Here is a 15,009-nt window from a genome sequence, read left to right on the forward strand (position 1 = left end):
AAAATAAAGCTCGGGTAGCAATACTCATATCCGATAAGGTAGATTTCAAAATGTACACCATAACTAGAGACAAAGAAGGCCACTACATAATATTGAAAGGATCTATCCAACAGGAAAATATAACCTTGATAAACATATATGCACCCAATATAGGAGCAACAACATATATTAAAAATCTTCTGGAGGACTTCAAAGGAGAAATCATCAGCAATACAATCATAGCAGAGGACATCAACACCATGCTGACATCACTGGATAGATCTTTTGGACAAAAAATAAACAAGGAAACACAGACTCTAAATGAATTGAAGATTAAATGGATTTAATGGATATCTATGGAGAATTACACCCCCAAATTGCAGAATTCACATTCTTCTCAAGTACACATGGGACATTCTCAAAGATAGACCTCATGTTAAGGGCACAGACTAAGTCTCTACAAGTTCAAGAACATTAAAATCATATCAGGCATCTTCTCATCACAATGGCATGAAACTAGAAATCAATTACATCAAGAACATGCAAAGACATTTGAACACATGGAAGCTAAATAGCATGTTATTGAACAATGAATGGGTTACCATGGAGATCGAGGAAGAAATTATAAACGTCCTGAAAACCAATGAAAATGAACTCACATCAACACAAAATCAATGGGATACAGTGAAAGCAGATCTGTGAGGAAAGTTTATAGCACTGCAGACCTACCTCAAGGAAGAAGAAAAATTTCTAATAGACTAACCTCACAACTTAAAGAACTAGAAAGCTAACAAAAAGGAAACCCCAGAACAAGTAGAAGGAAGAAAATAGTAAAGATCAGAGCATAAATAAATGACATGGAGACCAAAAAAACAATTCAAAGGATCAATAAAACAAAGAGCTGGTTCTTTGAAAAGATAAACAAGATTGATGGACCATTAGCTAGACTCACCAAGAAACAAAGAGAGAGAACCCAAATACACAAAATCAGATATGAGAGAGGAAAAATACTAACTGACACCACAGAAATACAAAGGATTGTTAACAGATACAATGAACAATTATACGGCAACAAATTCAACAATCTAAGCAAAATGGACAAATTTTAGAAACACATAGTCTTCCATAAGTGAACCGGGAAGAGATAGAAAATTTGAACAGACCAATAACTACAAAAGAAATTGAAGATGTAATGAAAACTCTCCCAGCAAACAAAAGTGCAGGCCCGGACAACTTCACGGGGGAGTTTTACCGAACATTCAAAGAAGAACTAATACCCATTCCCTTCAAAGTATTTCAAAAAATTTAAGAAGGAAAACTTCCAAACTTGTTTTATGAGGCCAACATAATTCTAATTCCAAACCTAGAAATAGACACTACAAAGAAAGAAAACTACAGGCCAATATCCCTGATGTACATAGATGCCAAAATACTGAACAAAATACAAGCAAATCAAATCCAGCAATACATAAAAAAAAAAAAAAATGATTCACCATGACCAAGTGGGATTCATCCCAGGGATGCAATGCTAGTACAATATTTGCAAATCAATAAATGTGATACACCACATAAACAAAATGATAGATAAAAATTATATGATCATATCAATAGAGGCTGAAAAAGCATTCAACAAACCAGTACATATTTCTAATAAAAATGTTCAGCAATCTGGGAATAGAGGGATCATATTTTTACATAATAAAGGCCATATATGAAAGACCTACAGCAAACATCACACTTAATGGACAAAAATTAAAAGCATTAACCTTAAGAACAGGAACAAGACAAGGATGGCCACTTTGCCATTCTTACTTAACATTGTACTGGAAGTCTTAGCCACATCAATCAGACAGGAAGAAAAAATGAAAGGGATCCAAATTGGAAAGGAGGAAGTGAAATTGTCATTATTCACAGATGACATGATACTATATGTAGAAAACCCCAAAGAATCCATCAAAAATCTACTAGACTTAATAAATGAATTTGGCAAAGTAGCAGGATACAAAATTAATGTCAAGAAATCGACGGCATTCTTATACACCAATGATGAAGTCACAGAAAGAGAAAGTAAAAAAAAATCCCATTTACCAATGTGCCAAAGAAATTAAGATACCTAGGAATAAACTTAACCAAAGAAATAGAGGACCTATTCACAGAAAACTACAGGACATTGAAAAGAAATGGAGGAAGATATAAAAAAGTGGAAACAAGTAACTTGTTCGTGAATTGGAAGAATTAACATCATTAAAATGTCCATACTACTCAAAGCCATCTATAGATTCAATGAAACCCCCATCAAAATACCAATGACATACTTCACAGAACTGGAACTAATACTTCAAAAGTTCATATGAAACCAAAAATGATCCTGAAGAGCCACAGTAATCTTGGAAAAGAAGAACAATGTTGAGGGATCACATTACCAGATTTCAGGTTATACTACCATGCCATTGTAATCAAAACAGCTTGGTACTGACACAAAAACAGGCATATAGATCAATGGAACAGAATACAAAACCCAGAAATGGACCTAAGGCAATATGCTCAATTAATATTTGACAAAGGTGGCAAGAGCATACAGTGGAGTAAAGACACCCTCTTTAATAAATGGTGTTGGGAAAATTGGACAGCCACATGCAAAAAAATGAAACAAGACCATCAACTTACACCATACACAAGAATAAACTCAAAATTGATAAAAGCCTTAAGTGTGACTCATCAATCCATAAAAATTCTAGAATAAAATGTAGGCAACAAAATTTTGGACATCATACACAGCAGAATTTTCACTGATACATCACCTAAGGCATCAGAAACAAAGGAGAAAATGAACACATGGGACTACATCAAACTCAAAAGTTTCTGCACAGCAAAAGAAACAACCACCAAAATGGAAAGGCAACCCACTGTATGGGAGAGCATATATGCCAATGATACATCAGATAAGGGGTTAATTTCCAATATATACAGAGTGCTCATACAACTCAACAAAAGTAAGACAAGGAACCCAATTAAAAATGGGCAGAAGAACTAAATAGACACCTCTCCAAACAGGACACACAAATGACTAAGAGACATATGAAGAAATGTTCAACATTACTAATCATCAGAGAGATGCAAATTAAAACCACAATGAGGTATCACCTTACACCTGTCAGAATGGCCACCATCAACAAATCATCAAACAACAGATGTTGGAGAGGTTGTGGAGAAAAGGGGACTCTAGTACACTGCTCTTGGGAATGCAGACTGGTGCAGCCACTATGGAAAACAATATGATGTTACTTCAAAAAATTAAAAATTGAACTTCCATTTGACCCAATGATCCCACATCTAGGAATAAACCCTATGAAGTCTGAAAGACCATAGTTAACCCCATGTCCATAGCAGCACTATTTACAATAGCTAAGATCTAGAAATAGCCCAAATGTCCATCAGTAGACAAATGGATAGAAAACCATGGTAAATATGCACAATGGAGTACTATGCAGCTGTAAGAAAGAAAGATCTCTTATCCTTTGATATGGCTTGGAGGGACCTGGAAACTATTATCCTAAGTGAAATAAGCCAAGCAGAGAAAGACAAATATCACATGGTCTCACTTATTTGTGAAATATAATGAACATAATAGTCTGAGGAACGAGGTGGTCCCAGAGACGTGTAAGTGGGGTACAGACTGACAATCCCCAGAAGGGGGGGTGTTGGGGGGAGAGATAAACCACAGAAAGTATATGCTTGTATGCATGAACAATGGACATGGACAACAAAGCTGGGGACAGGTTCGGGAGGGTGGAGGAGGGAGGTATATCAGTGGTGGAAAAAGGAGAAACATCTGTAACAAAAATAAATAAATTATTTAAATAAAAAACAAATCAGTGATTCATGACTGGAGACTTAATCCCAGTGTGCATTGCCCTGGTTCCTCATCACCACCCTCATGTCCTGGGAGGGTACAATCTGGGGCAAATGACTGATTAGAGCTAAATCAATGACATAAAGCCCACAGAGCTCAGGCCCAGCACAGAGGATTACTAGCAGAGCCTCGTACCCAGTCCCTTGGCAATTAAGTCTATTCCAGAAAGATGCAGTTTTTTGCCGTTGATGATGCTACTATTACAGCATTTCCCCTTGAAAAACGAATGTCCCTTCCCTTTGCCTGCCCTCTGATTATCCCTTACCCTGGACCAGGCACAGGAAAAAGAGCAAACATCCCAGGGCTGAAGAACTTTCCTTTGATTCAGAGACAGGCGAATGTTAGAATATTTGTTTAAGAATTTCAAAGACAAATATCACATGATCTCACTTATTTGTGGAATATAACGAATAAAATAAGCTGATGAACAAAATAGACCCAGAGACATAGAAGTAGGGTTGGGACTGACACACCTGGGGGGGGGGATGGGAAGAGATATCCAAACAACTTATATGCATGTATGCACAACCAAGGGACATAGACAACAGTGCTTTGTGTGTGGGGAGGATTGGGGGGTCGGGAGTAAGATGTCAATGAGAAAAAAAAGAGAAACATCTGTAACTAAACTAAATTCTTTAATAATTAAAAAAGAAAAGAATTTCCTCTCGATCCCTTAAGTCATTGGGTTGCTACTTTGTAACCGGTCCCTAGGAGTGGGCGGGTCATTCCGGAAATTTGACTATAGTTGTTTTCTACTCTTGGTGACTCAGTGTCACAGCCTTTGGAACTAGGAGCACAGACTGTGGGACTTGGGGCGCGGACTGCAGGACTAGGTAGGTAACAGGCTGGGCTGGGTCCTGCTGACTTCAGAGGACTGAGACCCACCATTCCAAGTCCCTTCCCCATGTCTCTTATGGGTGGTTTCCCTGCCAGCCCAGGGCACAGAAGTTAGCCCAGGTGTGTGGTCCCGGGGGGGTCCTGCAAGTGGGGCAGGTCCGGGGGATCTTGTGGGGCGGGTCAGGGGGATCTTGTGGGGTGGGTCAGGGGGGATCTCATGGGGCCTGGCAGTGGGACTTAGCCATCTCCTAGGAATCTCGGGCCGCTTTCCTTCTCTTTCACTCTCCTTCTGTCATTGGTCTTCTCTCTCTCCTCTCCCTGCCAGCCCTTCACAGAGACACTTGTTTTGTGTTTCCTGTAACTGTGTGCTGTGGAAATGGAGCCTCAGGCCTCCCTCCCCCAATCCCAACCCTGTTGCAGCCCCTAAACCCTTCCAGGTGAAGTCCCAGGGGCCAGCTCAGATCCCTTCCCTTCCTGAACACCTGGCCACCCACCTGGAGGTCTGGAAACTAAACTTTAAATCACTTTCGTTTTCTATGCAAGCCCCACTGGGCACCCAAATGTCCTGAGGGGTTGGAACCCTGTTCCCCAGGGGCCACAGTCAGGTCTGTGACCTAGGTAGCTGCTGTGCCCAGTCTGCCTACCTGCTGTAGGCGCATCTCTGAAATGCCACCCCGCGGGAGGGAGAACGAATTCTGACTCGGCATAGTTTGTACTGGGAAGGGTGCAGAATAGCAAATTTCCCCTGTGAGGGGTTTGTTCTGGTGGTAGAACCCTGAAAGAAGCCTGTTTCTTTGTAGGAGACACTCGGCCTCTGTTCTGCCTCTTCACCCGAAAGCCACCCGTGGTGAGTACTGCCCAGAATTACAGATTTGGTTGCCCTACAGTTTCTCCAGCTGTGGTACCCCTGTATCCTTGTCCTTCTGCTTAGGCTCCCTGCTGGTGTTACTAGAAATTCTTCCACCCCCAGCCCAGCATATTGTACCAGAGAACTTACCCCAATCCAGTGAGTGCGTGTAAACCCCTTTCCTGAGTGGCCATTCCTCTCCCCACCGCCTCTGCTGCCCCCTGTGTCCTATTCAGTGGAAGCCAATGGGCCACAGTCAGTGATTATCCCATTCCTCCTGCAGGGAGAGGGTGTAAGAAACACCACTGCTGTCAGAGGGGAGACCAACAGGGCCCCTGGCTGGAGTAGGTGTGAGGTTTTCCATGGTGGCTGTGATGAGCACAGAGGGCCTAGAAATAGTCCTGCCAGAACTTCAGAGTCCTTGAGGAGGGGCATTGTTCTAGGAAGGAAACTGACCTTTCTCTGGAGCCTGCTTGCTCTTCTGCCTGCAGGTTCCCAGTGAAGTTCTGGTTTCCAGTGACTGTGCCCTGGGCTCTGGACACGCATACGTTCCTCTAGTCTACAGTGCTCTGTGCACCAGGCAATTATCCTTTAGCTGCTTAATGTTTATTTGCAGTAAAAATCCCCCTAATTGGTGCTAGAGATTGCAGCTCAGGTCATCCTTTGACAGAACAGGGGGAGGGCAGCTTCTAGTGATACTAGATACTAGGGCCAATGACTGGGACCAGACCCACCTACTGGTATGTGTGTGTGTGTGTGGGGGGTGGCAGTGGCACCAGGTGTTAGCCCTGTGGGGTCAGACTGGACCTGGTTCCACCAATCGGTGCTTGAGTTCTGGCTTGGAAAGAACTCAGGGCCAAGACTGAAACTACAAGAGAATATTTCTTTAGAAAATCACAGAGGTAGAAGAATTGCTTCATAGAAGAAAAGGGCTTAGGAAACAAGTTACTGAGGCAAAGGAGGAGGGGCCCTTGGAGTTTAGAAGTGAGGAAGGTAAAGGTGATTTGCTGGGTGGGGGGAGTGAAATGTGGGGACTTCCTGGAGGGGAGGGGAGAGGGGAGGTGAAAGGGGAAGTGAAATGTGGGGACTCCCTGGAGGGGAGGGGAGGGAGGGAAAGGGAAAGTGAAAGGTTCCTGGGAGCAGTTGGGTGACCTTTTGTACCTGGCCCATGGTGCTTGCTCTCCTCATGTCTAACTGCCTACCACAAAAGTGACAGCCAAGTTCTGTTTAACAACAGTAACAAGAACAACACTAATGTCCGTCATCATTGATTAAATGCTTCCTATAGGCCAGGCACCTTTCTGAGGACTTCATATACATCAATTCATATATACATCTACATATGATTTTCACTTTAGAAAGAAAACTGAGATTCTGAGGGGTTAAGTTAATTCCATTAGTTGACTATAACTGAGGAGTGGTGTAACAAACACACTTCTGATACAGTGTTACTGGTGATTGAACCTGCCTTGTTTTCAGAGGTTTCCTGTTAACAGGTACTTAGTGACTCTTACAGCTTTCCACCTGGCTCTGCACTGAGAAGGAGCCTCACTATCTGCACCTTTATCCCATTCTTTCCACTTCTTTCTCCTTCCCAGTTCCCTCATCAACCCTCTGAGTACATCCTCCCGCCAGAGAGGAGCACATAAGATATTGGTGTTTGAATAGATAATCCCCAACATGGCTCTGTACTCATGATGTGTCTTCTCCACAGTACACCTGTGTCATCATGGAGCATCCCTGTGGCCTCCTAACCCACCAAAAGGAGCCAGGTGAGCCTGACCCCTGACTCTACTTGTCATAATATCTCTGGCCCAAGCACAACGCCCAGTCTACAGGAGGCCTTCTAGGATACTTGGTTGAACTCTGAACTCTGGTCTGTTTCCAGTGCCACTGAAGAGCATCTCTGTGACCTTGTCCATCTCTGAGTTTGTGGCTGGTGTGTCTGCTACCTTAAACTATGAGAATGAGGAGAAAGTTCCTTTGGAGGTCTTCTTTGTTTTCCCCATGGATGACGACTCCGCTGTCTACAGCTTTGAGGCCATGGTGGATGGGAAGAAAATTGTGGCAGAATTACAGGAGAAGAATGAGGTACTGAAAATGAGTATATTGTCTCCTCCCTGTTTATTTTCGTAATTCATCCTCTTTAGGACCTCTCCCAAATGCAACGTAACAAAAATGTCGATATCGATGGCTTTGTGCTCCACTCCCCTCCTCCTGATCCTTCCTAAAGCCGTTGGCGCAGACATGGATCAGAGGCGCTCAGAGCGCAGCGGTGCACGTGGCAGCACCAATCTCAGTCCACCCACCAGTGTCCGTTTTCTGGGCCAGCCGACTCCTCGTCAAGCTGTCACCTCTGATGTCACCGTCCTTCCCTTGCTCCCCTCAGGCCCGCACCAACTATGAGGATGCCGTCAGCCAGGGCCACCAAGCCTTCCTGTTGGAGGAGGACGACAGCTCCAGGGACGTCTTCTGCTGTAATTTGGGGAACCTGCCCCCCGGGTCGAAGGCGACCCTGGCCCTGAAGTACGTTCAGGAGCTGCCGCTGGACGCGGACGGGGCCCTGCGCTACGTGCTCCCCGCTGTGCTGAACCCCCGGTACCGGTACCTGCTCTCCGGTGAGCATCCGCTTTCTTCAGACCTGGAGTCGGGGGACACAACTGGGCAACCCCTCCGAGGTGCGGGCGTGCTGAAACGTGGGAGGGAAACACCGCTAAGGTCACTCTCCACAGGGGGCGCTGCGGACAGTGGCCTGACCGGGAAGACGCCCATGGCTCCCGGGGAGCACCTGCCCTACACACTCAGCTTGGAGGCCACCATCACTTCCCAGCTCGGCATCGACAGGGTCCAGTGCAACTGCCCCTTGAGTGCCACCGAGTACCTGGGAGATAGGACTTCTGCTCAGGTGAGGAACGAGACAGCGCCGGCACCCTGCTCTGGGTCCTGGTCCTCCGCGCTCAGTCTTTCCTAAAGACCCTTCCTGGTCCCTGTCAACCCGGGGAGTCACACTGTGCCCCGTCTCCACCGCATTCCATGTGCTGAGCCTCCTGCCCCTTCTGGCCCCTGCTCCTGCCGCCTCAGGGCAGAACCTGCGCCCTGGGCTCGGCTCAGCCCCCCAGAGGCAGTGGGGGCGCCAACAGGGCCTGTGCTCCTCCGACCTCAGGTGTCCTTGGCTGAGGGACACAAGTTTGACCGGGACGTGGAGCTCCTGATTCACTACCGCGAGGTGCACGCCCCCAGCGTAGCTGTGGAGCTGGGCAAGCCTGCGGCGAAGCCCGGTAGGTGTTTTCTTCCTCCCTTTGTAGTTCCCTCCGAAGGGGTAACTTTTCTCCTTCTGTCCAGTAGTGGGTAAAAAAACTGAAATAGCTTACACTATGGTAAGAAAAAATAGTTCAGGTCAGTGAATATCATGTGACTGTCTTCTAGGTAAATTAAAGTGAATTAGTAGATAATCGGACAAAGGACATGAAAAAGAATTTACAAGGGAAACACAGCTAGTTTACAAATATGTGACAATGATCAGTCTCTACAAGTATAAATAAAAATAATGATGTGACTTTTTCACTTTTCAAACGATCAAAGATTTCCAGGTGTGGTAGTGCCCTGTGCTTTAAAAGGTGAGATGAGCCCCGCCGGTGTGGTTCAGGGGTTGAGCGTCCACCGATGCACCAAGAGGTCGCCAGTTCGATTCCTGGTCAGGGCACATGCCCAGTATGTGGGCCTGAACCCCAGTGGGGGCATGCAGGAGGTGGCCAATAGATGTTCACTTTCACCGATTTTTCTCTCTCCTCTCTAAAAATCACTAAAGAAAAAAAAAATTTAAGGAAATAAAATAAATGATTAAAAGGTGAGATGAATGAGGCACTCTTGTAGATTGATTTAAGCGAGATAATTTGGTATCAAACTTTTGAGAAGAACTTTAACAATATGTGTCAAAATAAGTGCTCATTTTTGCAATTCCAATTTTAGGAATCTTACCTAAGGAAATACATTTTTATCTTTTCATCCTCACCCAAGGATTCTTTTGTGCATCTATCTTCAGATAGAGCGGGAGGGAGAGAGGGGAGAAGAGAAAGAGGAACATGGATGTGAGAGAGACATTGAGTGGCTGCCACCCACATGACCCCAACCGGGGCTGGGGACAAACTGCAATCAAGGTGTGTGCCCTTAATGGGAACCGAACCGGGGACACTCTAACCACTGAGCCAAACCAGCCAGGGTGGAAATAAATTTAAATATAAATAAAAATATACACTGACATATTCTCTGCCATTTTAATAATACAAAGTTTAGTAAATAATCAAAATATTTTACAATAGCTCAATGCACTCTGCTGGGATTACTTGAACGAGTAACTATGCAGCTACTAAAATAATGTATTCTGACAGACTGAAATAACATGGGAAAAAAAGGCTTCCAAACAGCGTTAAGTAAAAGAAAAGTAAGTTGTACAGATTACTATAAAAAAATAACCTACGAGTTAAGAAAAGCATTTAAAACCACAGGATGTGTGCAAATAGTAATTGTGATGAGATGAAGACTAAATTCTTAATTTCTTGTTTTGTCTAATAAATAACTATTGATTGATTCATCACACCAACATGTAATCTCATTGGAGTTATTTTTTTGTCATTTTGTAATTGTGGTAAAATTTGCACGACATAAATTTTACCATAATTATTTTTAACTGTTTATGCTGTTACCGGAAGCACATTTACTTTGTTGTAAACAGCACTGCTGTCCATCTTCAGAGCCGTGTCTTATCTTACCCTAGTTTCCTAATTTCTAAGCCTAAATTTGGTTTCTTAGTAGGCTTAGTTTTTAAATTTCTTTACTTGATCTTATTTTGCAAATGTTCCCCAGTATCTGTGTACTTTTCCTTTTAATTGTAGCTCATGTAACACATGTCAGTCTGCTGCCCCCCGGGGTCCTGCTGGCTGCACAGCCCTGGGTGCAGAGAGCATGCAGCATCACTGGAAAGACATTGACACTTCTGGGCATTTTCCACTGTGGCAGATGGAAGCACCTTGGGGACAGTCATAGTCAAAACGCTGTGTCTTGGGTTAGGCTCTTCCTGCCATCGCTACTGCTGTTATGAGGACAAGCACCTATATCTGGTCTTCATTAGGCCATTTTCCTGTCTCATTGTTACCATTTGGCCAAGGTCACTTCACACTCCAGGTCACAAATTGGACCTCTTTAGTGTACCCTCACTTGTTGAACCATTTTCCCTCAGCGCCAGCTGTCTGTGCCGAACCTGTTAGAGGGGGGCCCATCCACACCAGGGCTGCTCCAGCTCCTGCTCCAGGAAGCTCCTGCTCTGTTTCTGTCCATGACTTACCTGGTTTTGTCCTTTCCTTTGGGCGAGCTCCCCCTTGTGTTCCCATGAAACAGCCACAACAGTGCCCTGGGTTTTAGTCAGGATTGTTTCAATCCAGCAGAGGAAGTTTAGAAGGTTGCGGTGTCAAAGTTAAGGACGCTGCTCTCAATGCCTGTCCCTCCGTGAGGTGCTGCTGGCCCCTTTGCAGATTTCCTGCAGTTCCCTGGGACCAGCTGTGCAGACCGTGAGCAGCGGGCGGCCTTTGTGAGTCTTATAAACCCCTCCAACAGGGCTCTCAAACCTTGCTTCCCGATCACGTGTTCGGTCCCGATGGCTTGTTATTCACATCCACGCGAGGGACTATGACAACTGGCAGCCTGGCTGAGCAAATAAATTACAGTTCTGCCAAATGGAACATGCCGCTACATGACAACATTGCAAATAGACTTTAAAAACTTAGAATGCATGTACTATATTAAGAACAGGATTTTTCTTAAAATTATATTTACAATTTAACACAAATAATTGTATAACATTTTAAATATTGTTATAAAATTATCAAGAGCTTACTCTGAGTTCAGCCCTTTAAGTGAATTATGTCACTTTAATTGTTTTATTTTATTAGTTATTTTATTATATTGATTTTAGAAAGAGAGGAAGGGGAAGAGAGAAAAAGTCAGAAACATCAATGAGATAGCCCTGGCCGGTTTGACTCAGTGGTTAGAGCATTGGCCTGCGGTCCAGAGAGACCCAGGTTCGGTTCCTGCTAAGGGCAAGTACCTTGGTTGCAATTTGTCCCCCGCCCTGGTTGGGTTGTGTGGGAGGCTGCCACTCGATGTGTCCCTTTCATGTCGATGTTTCTCTCTCTCTCTCTCTCTTCCTCTCTTTCCCTCCCACTCTATATGAACAAAAAATGGAAAAATTTCCTCTGGTGAGGATAAAAAAATTTAAAAAAAGAGAAACGTCGATGAGAAAGAACATCAACTGGCTGCCTCCTGCCTGCCCTGCACTGGGAATCTGGCCCACAACCTGGGCATGTGTCCTGACTGGGAATCAGACAGGCAACCTCTTGGTCCATTGGTCGATGCTCAACCACTGAGCCACACTGGCTTGGCGAGCATCATTTTTTTGAAGCTGTAATGAAAGATTACAATATTATGTTCATTATATTAATGAACATAACAGTCTGAGGAACTGGGTAGACCGGAGATGTGGATGAAGGGTACGAACTGACAAGCCTCAGAAGAGGGGGTGGGGAGTAGAGATAAACCGCAGAAGTGATATGCATGTACGCATAACTGACGGACATGGACAACATAGCTGGGGATGGGGTGGCGAGGGATGGGTAGGAGGGTGTCAATGGGGGAAAAAGGAGAAAAATCTGTAATAAAAATAAATTAATAAAGAGAAAAAAAAGCTGTAATGAAAGACTTATACAAAGACGCAGGTTATACATTTCCTACTGACTTGATGTGAAGAAACTGTCTCTGCAAATAAGTTAAGTTGATTCTTCTGGCAAATGCTGGAACAATTGTACTTAATGTATTTTACTAATTTGCTTGATGGCTAGGATTAATCGTAGCATTTTTGTTTGTTCTTGGTAACTCCTAGCCTCTTCTCTTTCATATTTATTTTGCTTCTGTATCTCTTAAATGTTTATAACTCACTTCAAACCCTGTGCCAGCAGATAGAGTATAAAGGTCAAACAGTGTTTCTGATTTGGGTTTTCTCAGCGTCCTATGTAAGTCACTACAACTAACTCTTGGTGTCTTGAGTATGTATTTTTTAGTTCCTCTTCATCCTACAATGTTCTTATTTTTTCTGAGTAGATTGTTTGATGGGAGATCCATCTGCCATGGTGAGTTTCTACCCAAATATCCCAGAAGACCAGTCACCAATTACATGTGGAGAATTTGTCTTCCTCATGGACTGTTCAGGAAGTATGGGGTGTCCCATGAGTAACCAGGATAAATCTCAGCTGCGCATAGAGGCAGCCAAGGTAAAACTCGTTCTTTCCTTTTCCGGTCACGTGCTCCAGTAAGGATGAGTCTCAAGGGTTATGTCAGAGTCTGTCTGGATCTGTGGGTCTGTGTCCAGCTGAACTGCAGCTCACATGACCATTCTGAGGCCAGCCCTGGAACAGAGGGTCTGGAGGCACCCTGTGGGTGAAGGCCACACCCTCAAGAGTTAGATTGGCAGGTGCCTGTCTGCGAGCATCCTCCCTCACCAGCTCCTCATACTCTCTTCCTTCAGGAAACGCTGATTTGGCTGCTGAAGAGTTTGCCTATAGGCTGTTACTTCAACATCTATGGATTTGGATCTTCCTATGAGGCCTTCTTTCAGTAAGTTTCTAGAAAGGCCATAGAGAGTTCAAAGAGATACTCTAAAGAAAGAACTCTGTTGTTAAGGGGTTACTGTGGAAATGACTTTGGCGTTGGGGATTTCAGGTGAGGTTGTGTACAGTGGGGCTACTCCTGGTTCAGGGCCTAGTACTGGGCGTTGTCCAGGAGCTGTGTCCTGAGTGTTCGCTTTCTCAGGAACAGTGTGAAGTACACTCAGGACACCATGGAGGAGGCACTGAGGAGGGTCAAGCTGATGCAGGCTGACCTCGGGGGCACCGAAATCCTGGCTCCACTCAAGAACATTTACAGTGCAGCTTCCATCCCAGGACACCCTCTCCAGGTGAGAATTGGAACAGAGCTAACAGAAGGGGGCAGAGAGAAAATTACACTTCTTGTAGCCCTGAGTTTCCATGTAGGGTTGTTGCAATGTGGTGTGCATCTCAGAGGTGCCTGTCATGTAGTCAACAGAAAAGGACAAGAGGCATTTACTAGAATTCGTCTTCCTTAGCTCCATGCTATGGACGGAGGAGACGGATGTTCTTTGTGGAGAACCTCAGAAGCCTCCGGCGAAACTAGCAGAGGCAGGTGATGAAATGTCCCAGGTTCGGAACAAGCCACGTGAGAACCTGGTGCAAGTGACAGTGGACCATTAGGGATTTCGCACCTGTCCGAAGAGACATCAATGTCTGTGCCATGAAGTAGTTGGGTTTTCAAGGGCAAATTTTGGTATTTTAAAAACAAACTACACAGAGACTTGATGAATGTCATCTGTGTTCAGCTTTTTGTCTTCACAGATGGAGAAGTTGACGACACATTCAGTGTCATTAGTGAAGTGAAGAGCAACAGACTGAGGCACAGGTAGGAGATGATGTGTTTTCTGGGCGACTGGCCCAGGTAGTGCCCATGTAACCTAGTGCCGCGTGACAGCAGCGTTGACAGCCCTCTGGGGACAGAATCATTCAAGACTTTTAGTTTTACCTGCTGACAAAATTTTTTCGCCATCACTTTTTCTCTCTCTAGTAAATAATACAAGTAATTTTGTATATAACCTCAATCACACAGTGTTATCTTTGTCCCATATTCTTTCTAAACCACAATGGAAACAAGTATTGATTAGTAAGACTTTTGAAAATATAAACATGTTTATCCAAGTAACACATACAGAAAGCTACACAAATCAAAAGTGTACAGCTGAGGACCCATCAGAGTGAACACACGTGTAATCGTCACACAGGTCAGGAACTAGACAGCTGCCATTACCTTTCCAACTGTTCTTTTCCATCACGTCCCAATTTAAATCACTACGCATTTTACCTCTCCGGAGGAATAGCTTTAACACCATGGGCTATTTTTGTTTGTTTTTGATTAAGAATAAATAATATGCAGTATGTTTTTAGTGTATGTATTTTGCTCCTTTTTCTCGGCAGTATGTTCAGATTCACACATGTTTTGAATGGAACCAGAGTTAATTTTCATTGGCGTATATTATCCCACTGCCTTTATAGATCAGTTTTGGGAGAATTTAGTATTTACTCTGTTGAGTTTTCCAATGTGTTTAAATGGTATATCTTTCGATTATTTATGTTTTTCTTGACTCTCCTAAATGTGTGTTTTCAATATTTTATTTCAAAAATTTAAACCTATAGGGAGGTTGTAAGAATAGAACAATAAACTATCCGTGTCACTTTACCCATGGGTCTGCCCGCTATTCAACATGGTACCACATTCACATCACCTGTATTTATTTGTTTGTTGAAATATTGAGAGAACG

General features: G+C 43.9%; 1 protein-coding gene across 1 annotated transcript; it reads left to right on the plus strand.

The window, feature by feature from the left end:
- Positions 1-4,637: 4,637 nt before the first annotated feature.
- LOC118640224 (von Willebrand factor A domain-containing protein 5A-like) lies at positions 4,638-14,222 on the plus strand. The gene is made up of 11 exons (XM_036277126.1): positions 4,638-4,725; positions 5,530-5,576; positions 7,291-7,348; positions 7,465-7,667; positions 7,966-8,194; positions 8,309-8,481; positions 8,740-8,854; positions 12,726-12,895; positions 13,150-13,238; positions 13,434-13,578; positions 14,017-14,222. Exons 3-11 carry the CDS (start codon positions 7,306-7,308, stop codon positions 14,098-14,100), a joined length of 1,251 nt encoding a protein of 416 aa, XP_036133019.1. The 5' UTR covers positions 4,638-4,725; positions 5,530-5,576; positions 7,291-7,305; the 3' UTR covers positions 14,101-14,222.
- Positions 14,223-15,009: the final 787 nt, after the last annotated feature.

The sequence above is a fragment of the Molossus molossus genome, unplaced genomic scaffold (genome assembly GCF_014108415.1).
Source record: "Molossus molossus isolate mMolMol1 unplaced genomic scaffold, mMolMol1.p scaffold_m16_p_22, whole genome shotgun sequence".
Lineage (NCBI taxonomy): Eukaryota > Metazoa > Chordata > Mammalia > Chiroptera > Molossidae > Molossus > Molossus molossus.